General features: G+C 40.5%; 1 protein-coding gene across 1 annotated transcript in view; it reads left to right on the top strand.

Annotated features, from left to right (window-relative positions):
• The window catches only part of MRAS (muscle RAS oncogene homolog), a 68,691-nt gene extending 57,657 nt beyond the window's left edge, over positions 1-11,034 (top strand). Inside the window, exons 5-6 of the mRNA XM_060774182.2 lie at positions 488-567; positions 10,117-11,034. Coding sequence (XP_060630165.1) covers positions 488-567; positions 10,117-10,216 — 180 coding nt within the window. The 3' untranslated portion in view covers positions 10,217-11,034. The remainder of the gene's footprint in view (positions 1-487; positions 568-10,116) is intronic.
• Positions 11,035-14,665: the final 3,631 nt, after the last annotated feature.

Genomic DNA, 14,665 nt, shown 5'->3' with positions numbered 1-14,665 from the left:
TGTGGGCAAAACATCAGGAGATAATGCTGCTGACTATACAGCCCAGAAAACTCACATCCACTAAGATTAACAATACCTTTCTGTAGTGCAGAAGATCTAAAATAATATCAGTTACTCTGATAGCAAAATATAAGTGCATTTCAAATGTGATGTGTTTTTGTGGAAATTCCATCTCTGTTTTAATTGGATTGAACAGAGCTGGAGAAGATATTTAACAAGGATTTTTTTAAAAAAAAATCTCTATGAAGAAAGCTTTGAGAAAAGGAGAGAGAGTATTTTGGAGAAAGATTTCCTGTCTGTGTAGGCATATGTGTGTAATTATATATATTACTCCTACCAAATTGTATATACATGTATTTGCTTGGATATCAGAATACAATGTCATTCTTTGTGTATTTTGCATGTGTCAAATGAAATTTTTGAAATGCCATGCAAGACATTTTCACTGTAATATATATTTAAAAGGTACTGCGTATTTGTCTTCCAGATTCCATATATAGAAACCAGTGCTAAAGACCCCCCATTAAATGTTGACAAAGCTTTCCATGATCTTGTTCGTGTAATCAGGTATGTAGGCTTGAATTTGCCAAAGAGCAACATGGTTTGCAAGAGGTTCATTAATCAATTCATCAGCAATATGCTGAAGCAAGATCTTGCTTACATCTCACTTCATCATCAGGTTAATATCATGCCACCCATTCATCTACTTAAACATATACTTCACTGTACAAATAATTATCTTCATATCTTTTCAGAGCACTAATACAGATATATATAATTTCCGTGCCCAGAAATTGATCATTATCACAGGCTCATTGGTTGTTGGTTTGAAGCTTGCTCTTATATTTTGTTATAATGTTGTTTTATTCTGTTTTATGCTGTGGTTTATATATTTAAATGTGCTATATTTTAACTATGTTGATAGGGCTCGTCCCTATGTAAGCTGCCCCGAGCCCCTCCGGGGAGATGGAGGCGGGGTACAAAAATAAAGTTATAAGTTATTACATTATTATTATTATTATTATTATTATTATTATTCTCCTCAAAAATCACCCATTTTATCTCTCCATTACAAATAGTCTGCTGAAGCCCAATGAATGGCTTCACAGAATAATGGCTTCACTCTATTCATTTCACAACATACTTTTACCAGCTCTAGGACATTATATCAACTGGTGACTTCAGGCCTGATGCCTCCTTAGATGATCTCTAATGGTGGCTTTAAAACTTCATCCTCCTTAGGAAACCATGCTAGTCTGTGGAGTCTTGTTCCTCTGGTGATATCAAGACACAATCCCAGATATGTAATCATTTTTACTAGGCATTGTTCATACATTTTTTGTCTTTCTGTGGCCTCCAGCCAAACATCTAGTGTTCCTTGGAATATGCCTAACACTACCTTCTGGCAGCACATGCATCATCCATGGTGAATAAGCTGATTTACAGTAAAGGTTATTCCCATTTGTAGATATTCTCATCTAGAATCCCCTGTTTGTTTTCAGAAGAACTCCAGGTTCCATAAATCAGCAATTATAGCGCTGCGCCTCTATCTGATTTGTGAACACACTTAAACAGGGAATTGAAGAGAGGATCCCTTGGCAAGAGCTTGGAGAAATAACTTTTGAGGAAAACTCCCAGAATTCTCCAACCTCTGACCGTGGTTTTCCAGGCTCTGGGGAAAATGACTAAATAGTACAGTTTCCTATAAAGGCTCTCTGTAAAAGTTTGTCCAAGAGTCTTTCCACACTCCAAATACCCACTTCTTCAAAGCATTCTTCCAGGTCTTAAAACATTGCCTTCTCCTTGTAACAATACCCCACTGTGACATCGCATACCAAATGATGTGAAGGCATCATTCCTCAAGCACAATAAAGGGCATAACATAAAGTTGGACTGTGCATTAAAAAAATCTAAAAGATGTACTTAACCTTCCTGCTCTTTCAAAAATTTTCCAGTTCAGTTTTGTAGAAGTGTTTGGAAGTGTAGCTTGATGATTACGTTTCCATTAGTCTTCCTTGTATTACAGTGTCTGGTTTTTGTCTTTTTTTAAAAAAATGGCAAAAACCCATAGGTGCTGGACGTCTTGTATCCATTTAAAACTGATGATTTGTTTATCCGCTGAGGAGGCAGAGTCTAGTCCAATTCACTTGGGAAATCACTGTGGTGGGAAGAAGGAATCCCAAATCTGTGCCTTCTGTCCTCAGGCTTTTTCTGTCTTGGTCCCAGGTTTTCTTTGAGAGGCTTTTCTTGGCACAATTGTTATTCACAGCTTATTGCTTGTTTTTGGCTCAAGATCTTTGAGAACGTCTGATATGTGTTCTCTAAGATCTGATATGCATGGTGGAGGCTCCTTCTTTGGAAGCCTTTAAACAGAGGCTGGATGGCCATCTGTCAGGGGTGATTTGAATGCAATATTCCTGCTTCTTGGCAGGAGGTTGGCCCATGAGGTCTCTTCCAACTCTTTGATTCTATGATTCTATGATTCTAGGGACACACTCCCCCGTCTAGCTCCCGGGGTAGATCATCCACTAAGGTGACCAAGGCTGTTTTGTTTCCATGTCCCGGCCTAAAGCCAAACTGTGCCAGATCTAGATAATCTGTGTCTTTCAAGAATATCTGGAGATGCAAAGCCATGACATGTTCCAGGACTTTGCCCAGAAAGGGGATTGGAAACTTGCTGATAGTTGACGAATTGAGTGGGGTCCAGTGATGGTTTTTTCAACAGCAATTTCATTACAGCTTGTTTTAAGCTCGTTGGAATATTACCTACCCGAAGGGAGGCATTGACCACCATCTTCACCCACTCGGCCAATCCCCTCTGGTTTCCTTTAACAGCCAGGATGGGCAGGGGTCTAGGATGCATGTGGTCACCCTCATTCCTATGATTCTATATCATTTTTACTAGATATCACAATGTCACTCGCAGAGTGGCTTAACCCTTCCACAGCATAGGGCACCCTTTCTGGCTTTTGGGGTGGCTTCCAGCTTTGCTTTTATAAAAGTGTCATTGTTCGCCTTGAATGTGGGACATTGGGCAGGCCATAAATCCAAGTAAAATTTTGAGTGGGAGCTAAAAACACTTGACTCATAACACCACATCAAATGTTGCTGCTGATACATGGGTACATCTGCATTTTTACTCACTTTCTTTATTGGAAGTGCAAGAGTTGAAAAGAGAATCCCATGGGATACTCAAGTTGTTTTTATTTATTTATTTTATTTTTTGCATGCCCACATGATATTCAGTTGAATTGGGTATGCGGATATCCAGAACGATAACAGAAAAGAGGAACTGTTGGCCCTCCCAAAGGTTAGAACTACAATTTCCATAGTCGTTTATCTTTGAATATGCTAGAACCTGATGTTGAAACCCAACAATATCTGGAGGGCTTGTCTCTAGAGCAGGGACATTATCATTCCTAGGTGCATAAATACATAGTTCATATTTCATTGGCAATTTCAAATTTCCTGATCATTTCTCCTTGACACCCCTTTAAATGCCTTGGCTGAATGCTATGGAATCATGGGGATTAAGGCACCAGCATTGTTCGGCAAATAAAGTCCTTGTAAAACTATAGCTTCCATGATTCAATAGCACTGAAGTGGTGTTAAACTGCATTCATTCTATAGTGTAGGTGCATAATAATAATAATAATAATAACAACAACAACAACAACAACAATATAACTTTATTTTTATATCCTGCTACCATCTCTCCGAAGGGACTCAGAGTGGCTTACATGTAGGACAAATGTGGGACATAAAAACAAATCAATCCATAAACTAAAACACGTTAAAATAGGAGCATCATGAAATACAACAACCAAGATAAAAACACACTAAACATAACAAAATAAAACAGATTGCATTGGAGCTCCTATCAGATCACATGGCCTCATATAAGCCGCCCCGAGTCCCTTTGGGGAGATGGAGGCAGAGTATAAAAATTAAGTTATTATTGCTATTATTATTATTATTATTATTATTATTATTATTATTATTATTCAACATAAACTAATAACCGGATTTCTAAGATAGACCTGGCCAAGCTATATAAGGGCAGGGCAGGGATAGTGCAAACAGCAAACCATAGGGCCAAGGCAGTGGGTGAAGTGCAAAACAGTACTATCTAGTGATCTAGGGACTATATATGACTAGGGAGTAATCATTCTCAAAAGCTAGCTGGAACATCCTGGTTTTCAAATCCCTATAAAAGGAGGACAGTGTGGGGGCCTGCCTAATCTCCCTGGGAAGGTCATTCCAAAGATGAGGGGCCACCACCAAGAAGGCCTTCTTCCTCTTCCCCACAATTGTATTTGTGACGGTGGTGGAAGCGAGAGGAGGGCCTTCCTGGCAGATCTTAGAGCTTTCACTGGTTCATAGGGGAGATGTGGTCATGAAGATAGGTGGGGCCCGAACTGTTTAGGGCTTTGTAGGTCATAACCTGCACCTTGAAATGGGATTGGAAACTTATTGACAGCCAGTGGAGCTGCTTTAATAAGGACATCATGAGCTCCCTATAATTAGCTCCAGTTAGAGGCCGTCTTCAAAGGCAGCCCCACATAGAGTGCATTGCAGTAATCCAATCTGGATGTAACCAAGGCATGGATCACTGTGGCCAAGTCAGGCTTCTTAGAATGGAAGGGGATTGAAGAATCACTTATGTAGGACAGATGCAAGTGTTTTTCAGATCAATCTTCCCTTCAGTAAAACCTGACACAAAGAAATGCAATATATTTGAGTGTACTACCAAGTCCTTTGAAATCCTATCTCAGCTACAAAAACACAAGTGTCTTTGTGGCAGTTATTCAGAGTGCTTCAATTCTACCTGAGGAAATCTCTTCCTAGTTTCTTCTCCAACATGTGCTGGAGAAAGTGAGCTATGAGGCTGGTCTGGTTTTTCCATCCTTAGCAACCTTTCATCTTCTCATCAGCTACTGCTATAGCATTTGGAGTGCTCTGGAGAGACATTGATTTAAAAGAAACCATCTTTCTGGGTGCTTTGAATCCTTCACCCTGCATCACATGAATTATTGTGAGGAACACGAGGCATAGAGCAATTTGGTAGAAAGGAAGCATGGCAGGACAAGAGGAATTTTGATGGATGCCAGTCCTGATTCCAAGTGAGGTCAAATTTCCAGCATGGCAGTGCTATTCTCGGGACATTTCTTTATGTGAGCTCACTAAGCTGTCTTTGAATCTCCTGTCTCCACTTTGTGTTAGCATCTTTTCAGTGGTCAAGTACAAGAAAAATCAGAGGACAGTGTACCTTTGTCACTGCACACTCCCAGTACATTTTTACAAACCTGAAGAAAGCATGGCTTTAACCCTCTTGTGTAAGCAGACCTTGCTTAAATCCAAAAGCCTCAACTAGAGTAAACCAATTTAATCAATCAAGTGGAATAAGGGTTGGGTTTTTTAAAATGTTACTCTGAGTATTCTATGCCTAAGAAAACTATTAAATTCATTGGGTTGCCATAAGTTGACAGGCAACGTGAAGGCTCGCACGCTTGGATTCAATAGGTCTGCCCTAGTTGGAACTGACAGTTTGGTTTAACCTGTGGACTGCATATACAGCTTGGAAGAGTTTTGGACTACAATTCCAGAATCTCCTAGATAGAATGGCTGGTGGGTTCTGAGATTTGTAATTTTAAACAACTTTTCCAAGCTTTGGTGCATACTTACACAACAACAGCAGTGCTCCTCCATAGGATCAAAAAGAGGGGGATAGATGGGTCTATCTCTGTTGCATCCTGAAAATAAACACCAGGAATGTGCCATTCTGTTTTTCCATGTGACTCATCACAATTTCCTGCAGATCCAATCAAATTTACATGGGGATTTGATTCTATGCCAGCAGGATTGAAATGCTCTACTGTATCAGTAAAGATGAGCAGTATATCTTCTTTCTGTTCAGTTGAGAGATTAGCAACAATATGTTGCTGACCACAGTTTTTTGAATTCATGTGTGATATTGTGGTAGAGGGGAAGATAAGCTTGACCTTTTTTTTCTAGAATTTACAAAAAACAATGCAGATCTGACAAGGAAACAAAGGCCAGACAAGAAAGGCTGAGGATGGTGAAGAGTTAGTTAGAGTTAAACAGAAATATTTTCCCCAGCACCTGTTAAAAAGTATATCCTTTGGCAAAATTCACAATAACTGGGAGCAATGCTGAATACTTGCATCAGAGCCAGTTATCTGATGAGATTGTGGCTAGCAAAGATCGTATTCATGCTCACAGATATTATGGAGTTTCTGTTGTTTTAAGCCAGTTGTGCTCAGGGCCTGTGATACCATTAGATAAAGTGAGGCAAGACTCCTGTACCTCCAAATGCAGAGATATAGTTGAAGTACTTGAAAGCCCCATTTATCTCCCATGGAAGACAGAACTGGGTGTGCCATACAACTTATATTGACTTTTGTAAATAATACTACTTCCTGCCAATATTTGGGGAATGCTACCCAATTGCCACTAAGATTTCCCTGCCTACCTAGTCCATTTCTGGAGTGGAAGAGGCACCATATTGTCTTTAGCCTGAGCAACAATGTGTCCCTGGCCAACCCAGGTTGTTTTTCAGTGCCCCCCTCCCCCCCCCCCCCCCCACACACACACACATTTAGGCCTGGAGTTGTAGTTGAAGAAAGGATCTTTTTTGGGATCTAGATCAAATATTCTGGGTGGTGACCCATTCCTAACTCTCGTGCATTGCAACATCAGCAATGCAGTGGAATCAATTCACTGCCGACTATCTACTTAGCCCATGGGAATATCTGTGCTGTGGTTTGTGGCTTCCATTTGGAATATGTGAAGCCACCTTAGCCCAGACCTTCTTTTCAAAGCAGGATTGGACAAATGAAGAGTGTACAGGGGATAGGTTTTGCTCCATTGGCCACACTCATGCACCAAATCCACCATCTCCCCTAAAAAGACTTTGCCCTCTGAACCCCCCAAATTGAAACAAGAAGTAAGCAATGTCACTTCAATTTTGGCCAATTTAAGTGCAACAAGCTGAGCATTTTCACACATGGGAGCACGTCCATTGTGTTCTGCAGTGCAATTGAGCCATTGGGGGATGAAAATCACCCAAAACATATTTAATAGGATCAGGGAGCTTTGGGGGAGCTTCATGGACCACACTTTGGGGCTCCAAAAGATTGCAGTCAAGCCACAGGCTACAGTTCGCCCACCCCTGCTTTAGCAAAACTACCTAAGCTGAACAAATGTTAGGAATCCAGGGTGGATTTGCTGATACGGAAGGCATCATCTGCCACTGCCATACTCCATTCCAAACTTCATTCACTGCAGACACTTCATCGTAATTGGCCATCTGGCATAAGTGGCTTTTGGCTGTTCATTATTTATTTGAGCTTACTGCCATCCTTACCATTCAGCCAAGAATAGATACTCATCTTTGCCTTGCAGTTGTGTTCTCCAGGAAGCCTTGCTAGAATAGGGTCTCTGTGTGCCTGCCAGCCCCTGCTGCACAAAATAGGCGTCTAGACTTCTATGGCACACAAGCTTTTCAATGCATGTAAATTCTTCCACCTATTTTTTTCCTAAGATAATTTGTGATGTATGGAGGGGAAAGTTGAATAAATACTGTTTCTCTGAGACTGACACCTAAATGCCATTTGAGAAGCACAACTGTAGTTATGGTACTCTATCATAGTCTTCAGTGTTCTTCCCACAGAAGAAAATTGTACAAAGCAAATCTTTTTATGTGTCCCATTGACTAATTGACTAGGCACTTGGCGCCTTTTCTTTTCTTTTCCACTTCCTGTAGTCATTGATTTAGGCCAAGTCTTGCAGGGGAGACACAGATGAAGTGACCAAAGCTTAACTGACAAAGAACAAAATAGATAGGGATAAACTAAAGATCAGATACAGAGGGTATACTTTGAATGTGTACATTATTTTTTGTTTAAGAAGAATAATCCATAATCGGAGACCCTGGGTTATTGTAGCACATCACACACAACAGCACTGGAAGAGCAGTGGTTCTCAACCTTCCTAATTCCGCGATCCCTTAATAGGGTTTCTCATGTTGTGGTGATCCCCAACCATAAAATTATTTTTGTTGCTACTTCCATAACTGTAGTTTTGCTACTGTTATGAATGGTAATGTAAATATTTGATATGCAGGATGTATTTCCACTCACTGGACCAAATTTGGCACAGGTACCTGATATGCCCAAATTTGATTTTGTCATTTGGGAGTTGTAGTTGCTGGGATTTATAGTTAACGTACAATCAAAGAGCATTCTGAACTCCACCAACAATGAAATTGAACCAAACATGGCACACAGAACTCCCGTGACCAAGAGAAAATACTGGAAGGGTTTGGTGGGCTTTGACCTTGAGTTTTGGAGTTGTAGTTCACCTACATCTAGAGAGCACTGTGGACTCAAACAATGATGGCTCTGGACCAAACTCGGTACAAATACTCAATATGCTCGAATGTGAACACTGGTGGAGTTTGTGGAAAATAGACCTTGACATTTGGGAGTTGTAGTTGCTGGGATTTATAGTTTGCCTACAATCAAAGAGCATTTTGAACCCTACCAACGATAGAATTGGGACAAACTTCCCTTACAGAACCCACATAACCAACATACTGTGTTTTCTGGTGGTCTTTGGTGACCCCTCTGACACCCCCTAGCAACCCCTCAGGGATCCTGACCCCCAGGTTCAGAAACACTGCACTTGAGCTTGGCGAGGCTTACTTTTGGGTGGAGACATCATTGCACCTCTCATAACTCAATACAAAACTGAGCAACATGAATCTCCTCAGAAAGCATTGCACTTTAACCCTTAGCGTCCCAGGTTATGTCGACAAAGCTAGGGCTAATGAGAAAATTAGGATCCTGTCTTGGTAAGGTGAAGTTTTCTTGGTAGCTAGTGCTCAAACACTGACAAATACAAAAGTGAGCTGAGCACAGAAAACGTTTAAGAGAGCTGGAATTAGCATGAGAGAAATAATCTTTTCCTTTGCATATGCCCATGTTTCCTTTGTCCTTCCAAAGCCCTTGCTAAGAGCATTTTTCCATACTTTGGAATCATAGCTCAGGTCCAAGGTATATAGTCAGGTGTATTTTCCCACTAACTTAAAAAAAAAACAAAATAAAATGAGCTGTGAAATCAAGTTGAAGGACAAGTGAGTTGATGAATGTATTGCCCTTTCACCTGGAGTTCAGACTGAGCATCTTTTATCTGGAATTAAAAAATCAAAAATATTCCACAATCTGAAATTGTCCACATGAATGGCAGAGATAGTAGATCATTTCCTTTCTGATGGTTTAATGTGCACAAACATTGTTTCATGCATAGTATGATGACAGTAATTTTGAAGTACCAGTGGTTAAGAAGACAGGGTTCTTTTTTTCCACAACAGCAAGTTGGATGCATTTTCCAAGTGCACCAATTGCTCCCATTGACCTGAAATCTTAACTGGTAAAGCACTGAGCATACAGGTTAAGCTTCTCATCCTGCAGATTTTAACTCTGCACCAGCTGTTAGACAGAGACATTTGTTTCATCTCTAATGCCAAATAAAGAAGCCACAAAGCCTCACTAGATGCCTAGGCAGAAATCCAGAGCTTGGGAAAGTAAAATTTTGGACTACAGCTCTCGGAATCCTTCAGTCAGTAGAGCCAATGGCTCTGTAGGCTGGAAGATTTGAAAAGTTGCATTCTAAAACAGCCAAAAGTTGCATTCTAAAACAGTTTTGCATAAATATGTGTGATGAAATTCATTTTTTAAATAGACAAAAAGGGAGAACTGGGGTGGGAGGGTTCCTTATGGTTTCTTTGTTAACCCTTTAAATGCCCCAAATATCCCCACAATGTTCAAAGCACACATTACTAAAACAAATATCCTTTGTTTTTCATAAATAGCCTGAAAGCACCAGATCCTGTCTAATCTTGAAAGCTTAATATATTGAGCCCTAGTTAGTACCTGAATGGGAAGCCACCAACAAATCCCAGATACTGTAGATTCTGTGTGGTGTTCAGAGGTAGCAAAACCACCTCTGAAATACATGGATTTGCCATAAGCTGATGGGCAACTTGAAGGTGCACATACATACACTGATGGCGTATTTTGTATTCCTTGACAGGCAACAAGTCCCGGAGAAAAAACAGAAGAAAAAGAAAAAGACAAAGTGGCGAGGAGACAGAGCAACCAGTTCCCACAAACTGCACTGCGTGATTTTGTGACCTGCCTGTTCCATGTTTCGCTCTTTTCATTTGAATGTGAACCTAATTTGAACTAAAAGAAAAGAAGACCAACCCTTGAAACGCCATTAATGCTAACATTTCAAGAACAGTGATTCTTACACTGGGAGAAAAAAAAACTTGACAGGAAGCAGAGCCTTGGGCATTTTTTGAAGCTCGGCCAAATGACTGCTTGGCAAATGGTGAAGGATGGTTTATAGAAAAGGAGGGAGATTCTCCCTAGAAAAGCGGGGAGGAAACTTGGGACTGGAGTTTTATGAATGTCGAGCATCTCAACAATCTTTATTTTGTAATAGGGAGGAGGGAGGGGGAGTCTGAGTTTATTGGCCAGGGTTTCTAAGTGTGGCTCATTTCTAAACAGTGAGAACTGACTCATTTTTGTACAGTGGTCTGGGGTGGGGTTCGGGAGGGGGTCAGCACTTCCTCGCTCAGTGAGCAACTGAGAAAGAAATACAGTGGGGTTTATTTTCTCTTGCACTGGACACTCCCAGATCTAGTCAATCATGCCAAACTGTAACATTATATGAAAAAGTGCATAGATTTGAAGGAAGAAAATGAATTCCAGCTGCTCCAGACATTGTGTCTCTCCCATCTGTAAAAATGCCAGCAAATAGGATGAAGGATTAGGGTTGGTTAGCTGGTTGGTTGTCTTTGTCTTTGTTGTTAATCCCAGATTGGGGAGGGAATATAAATTTGTCTTGTTTTGTTTTATTAGCATGAAAAGGCTGCCATGAAGGAAAGGAGGTGGGTGGCCATTTTGCTAATCCTGAAAATATTTAAATTAAAAGTTATTTACAAAACATGAATAAGAGTATTTTTAATAGAAGAAACATGGGTCAATGTTATGCAAGTGTAAACTGAACACAGTGGTCCTTGGCTATAAATTTTGTTGTCAAAGGGTAAGGAGGATGTTGGTTGAATCTTGAATCTTGGTGTCTTTTGCTTTCATTTCTAAGACAAAGTAACCTTTTTTCTTTCAGTAATACACTCCTCTAAGTTCAAAAGAGTTTGACTCTATTCCAGTTCTCATATTACATCAGTTTTTCAGAAACGATTCTATTCTTTTTTTAAAAAGCCAAACACTAAATATTTAATCAAACACACAGTCTTATGTTTCCAGATGCAGTGCTAGTGTATATTCGGTAATTTTCAAATGATATTTAGTGGTTTTCCCCCTTCATTCCAGAACACTTACAGTATGATAACATATTATGGAAGTTATGCCATAAATGGTGAGCGTTTCTAGAGGATAAAGGCCAAATGGCTATAAATGAAACAAAGAGGCAAATAAGTAAGGTTTTTCTTGCCATTTCTTCTGACTAGTTGAGCAAATGAGCTGGCTGTGAGCCATTATGTTTTGAGCTTTGGAACTCAAGGGGCCCATCCAGACAGTACCTTCATCCCAGGAGCTTCTGCAGGAAACAGGAGGGTGGCTGGCCAGACGCCATTCCCTCAAAACACGGAAGCAATTGCTACAAATGGCAAAAAACATGAGATTTCCAGGTGCGGGAATATCACAGTTTGGAGCCAAATATGCGGATCTTTGCATGTCTGTATGTCCCTGCAATAGGAAATCACTGGATTTTTTATCTGTGTTTGTTCCCAGGTTTTAGATGTTTGTTCCTGATTGACTGGTTCCTAAAAAGGTGACTCTTGAATAAAAGGCAAAAACTTTGTTTGTGTGGCAGATACTTCATGAAATGTGTGGAGCGGACATTTTCTCTGGCCAGGACAAAGTTGTGGCTCCCTAGTCAATGTTGTACATCTTTTCACAAGAAGAACAATCAGGAAAGGCCATGTATAACCCAGGAACAGCACCCTGTTGTTTGATGCCACAAGTACACAACCAAATCTGTCTGGACAGATGGCCAGGCAGCTAGATTCTAAAAAGTGTCAATAATGACAACGTTCTGTTCCTGGCTTGAAAGTGTGTGTTCCTGTTTGATTGTATAGTGCTGACTTTGGCAGAAGTGGCCCTACCCTGTAAACTTTGTTTGTGTGGCAGATACTTTATGAACCGTCTGGATGTTGTCATTCATTCGTTCAGCCGCTTCCAACTCTTTGTGACCTCGTGGACCAGCCCATGCCAGAACTCCCTGTCAGCCATCACCAACCCAAACTCCTTCAAGGTCAAGACAGTCACTTGAAGGATACCATCCATCCATCTTGCCCTTGGTCATCCCCTCTTCCTTTTTCCTTCCTTTTTCCTTCCTTTTTCCCCAGCATAATTGTCTTCTCTAAGCTTTCCTGCCTTCTCATTATGTATCCAAAATACTTCATCATTCTCTCTAATATCTTTCCCTCCAATGAGCAGTCGGGCTTTATTTCCTGAAGTATGGACTAGTTGGATATTCTCGTGGTCCAAGGCACTCTCAGAACCTTCCTCCAATACTACATTTCAAAAGCATCTATCTTTCTTCGTTCAGCCTTCCCTATGATCCAGCTCTCACATCCATAGGTTACTACGGGGAATACCATTGCTTTTGCTATGCAGAAACGTCTGGAGGGCACGGTTTTTCTGGCCAGGACAAAAAAAATAAAACTTTTGCATTGATTTGATGCAATGATACTCTGCATATCCACATATCTGCATCTTGAGGGTTTTAAAAAAAACACCACCAAAGTTTTCAGCGGAAGTCCCGCAGCAGCCATCTTGGGAACCCTTAAATCTCGCAACACAGCATCAAGTCTGCACAATGGAGGCAGAAATCCCGGGACCAACAAGTCTGAAGTCCCGGGAATTTTTGCCCCTGTTTAAAATCTGTGATTTAGTGCTATCTGGAAGCGTCCAAGGAGATTTACTTCTTGACAAAGTCTTCTAGTTGTAGTGCAGCCTTCTTCAACCTGAGAACCTCCACTAAAGTGCTAGGCATTATTATTTGTAACATCTGGAGAGCAGATGGTTGGAGAAGGCTGTCATTACAAATTGTTTTAATTAGTCATCGTTTAAGAAATCCTAGTGATCCAGGGAAAGGAGAAGAGACAGAATAGAGATGGCAGTGCACTTGAATAAAATATAAAACTTCTAAAAATGAATTCTGGTTGCTTCTCAGTCACAATGAAGGCAGCAAAGAAGTACCTGTATTTCATTTCCACATCTTGTTGGGTTGGACTAAGATGTCAACTCTACTATTTTCACAGGTGGAACATGGAAGCTGAAATTAGCCCTTAAACTGTGCAGCAATGCAGGCAAAAAATTATAACTGGCCAACGGATCCACCGGGACTCAGAACTGCGTTCAGTCCAAGATGGATACAGTTTTTTCAAAGCAGCTGCATTTTATTGAATAAACTGTAGATATAGATGATAGTCTGAGATGACAATCTGACTGGATGATTCAGCAGCATTACCTTTTTATTGCTTCATACTGTCCTAGAGTATAAATCACATTGACACTGGAGTGCTGTTTGAAACAGCTTCAACATGGCAAGTTCTTCATACATTTGCTGCTGCTCAGAGGTAGGCACCTCTGGTTTCCCATGTCATTTAGATTATAGTTGCTATAACCCCTTAACTCATGGTGGTTGAGACTTGTAGAAACTGAAGTTCAAGCCGCCTGTAGGACCTAAGTCACTGCAGTTAGACTGCTGTGGCATCTGGAACATAACCACACTATGCGGTTATTGAAGCGTGAGTGCTGAAAATTGGAACAGCAACAAGTGTGGCCCAATAGGGCACAATACCTAGCATTGTTGTCTGGCATGATGGAGGAAATGTAGATCAAGATCAAGGAAATGGTCTCCTACAGTGATGGGCCACATGTGGTCCATCAGATGGGGATTGACTACAGCTCTCTTCAGTCCTAGCCAGCACACGACCAACATGGAAATAATTTCTTCAAAGAAGTTTTTACTCAACATTTCAGGAATTGGTACCCTTCACCTGAATCTTTCAGATATTTGATTACTTGGAAGTGATTGTGGATACATCTTGATTCAAATGCAGTTACTTATAATAATTTTGTCCAATAGCCCACATGTGAGACAAAGTAAGGTTTTGCCCACCTGCAGGAAAATAATGAAGTATTATTGTGCCAAAATCAGTCCACCAATTTCCTGAAACTCATGAAAGAGACTTCTGTTTTCATGCCTCATTTTCAAGATACTTTGACATTTCTTTTGGTTATGTCCTTATCTTCTCTTCTTTATTTTTTTGAAGTAGGTCGGAACTGGTATTTCCCTCTATTTCTATTACATTACTCTTCCTCATTCCACTGCCCCATGGTTACCTGTACCTCTTGATCTGAAAAAGATGTACAGGTATTACTCCACAATGTATTCTCTTGACTTTCATTTTTCCTGTGACTGTTTTGTGTGGTTTTTATGCCTTCTTTGTCATCTGGCTGAGGATCCTTCCACACTGCACACATATAGCACTATGGTTCCACTTCAGCTGCCATGGCAACATCCTATGGAATCCTGGGATCTGTAG

Source organism: Anolis sagrei, chromosome 1, assembly GCF_037176765.1.
Source record: "Anolis sagrei isolate rAnoSag1 chromosome 1, rAnoSag1.mat, whole genome shotgun sequence".
NCBI lineage: Eukaryota > Metazoa > Chordata > Lepidosauria > Squamata > Dactyloidae > Anolis > Anolis sagrei.
Note: the sequence above shows the minus strand (reverse complement) of the source record. Positions and strands in the feature narration are given on the sequence as shown.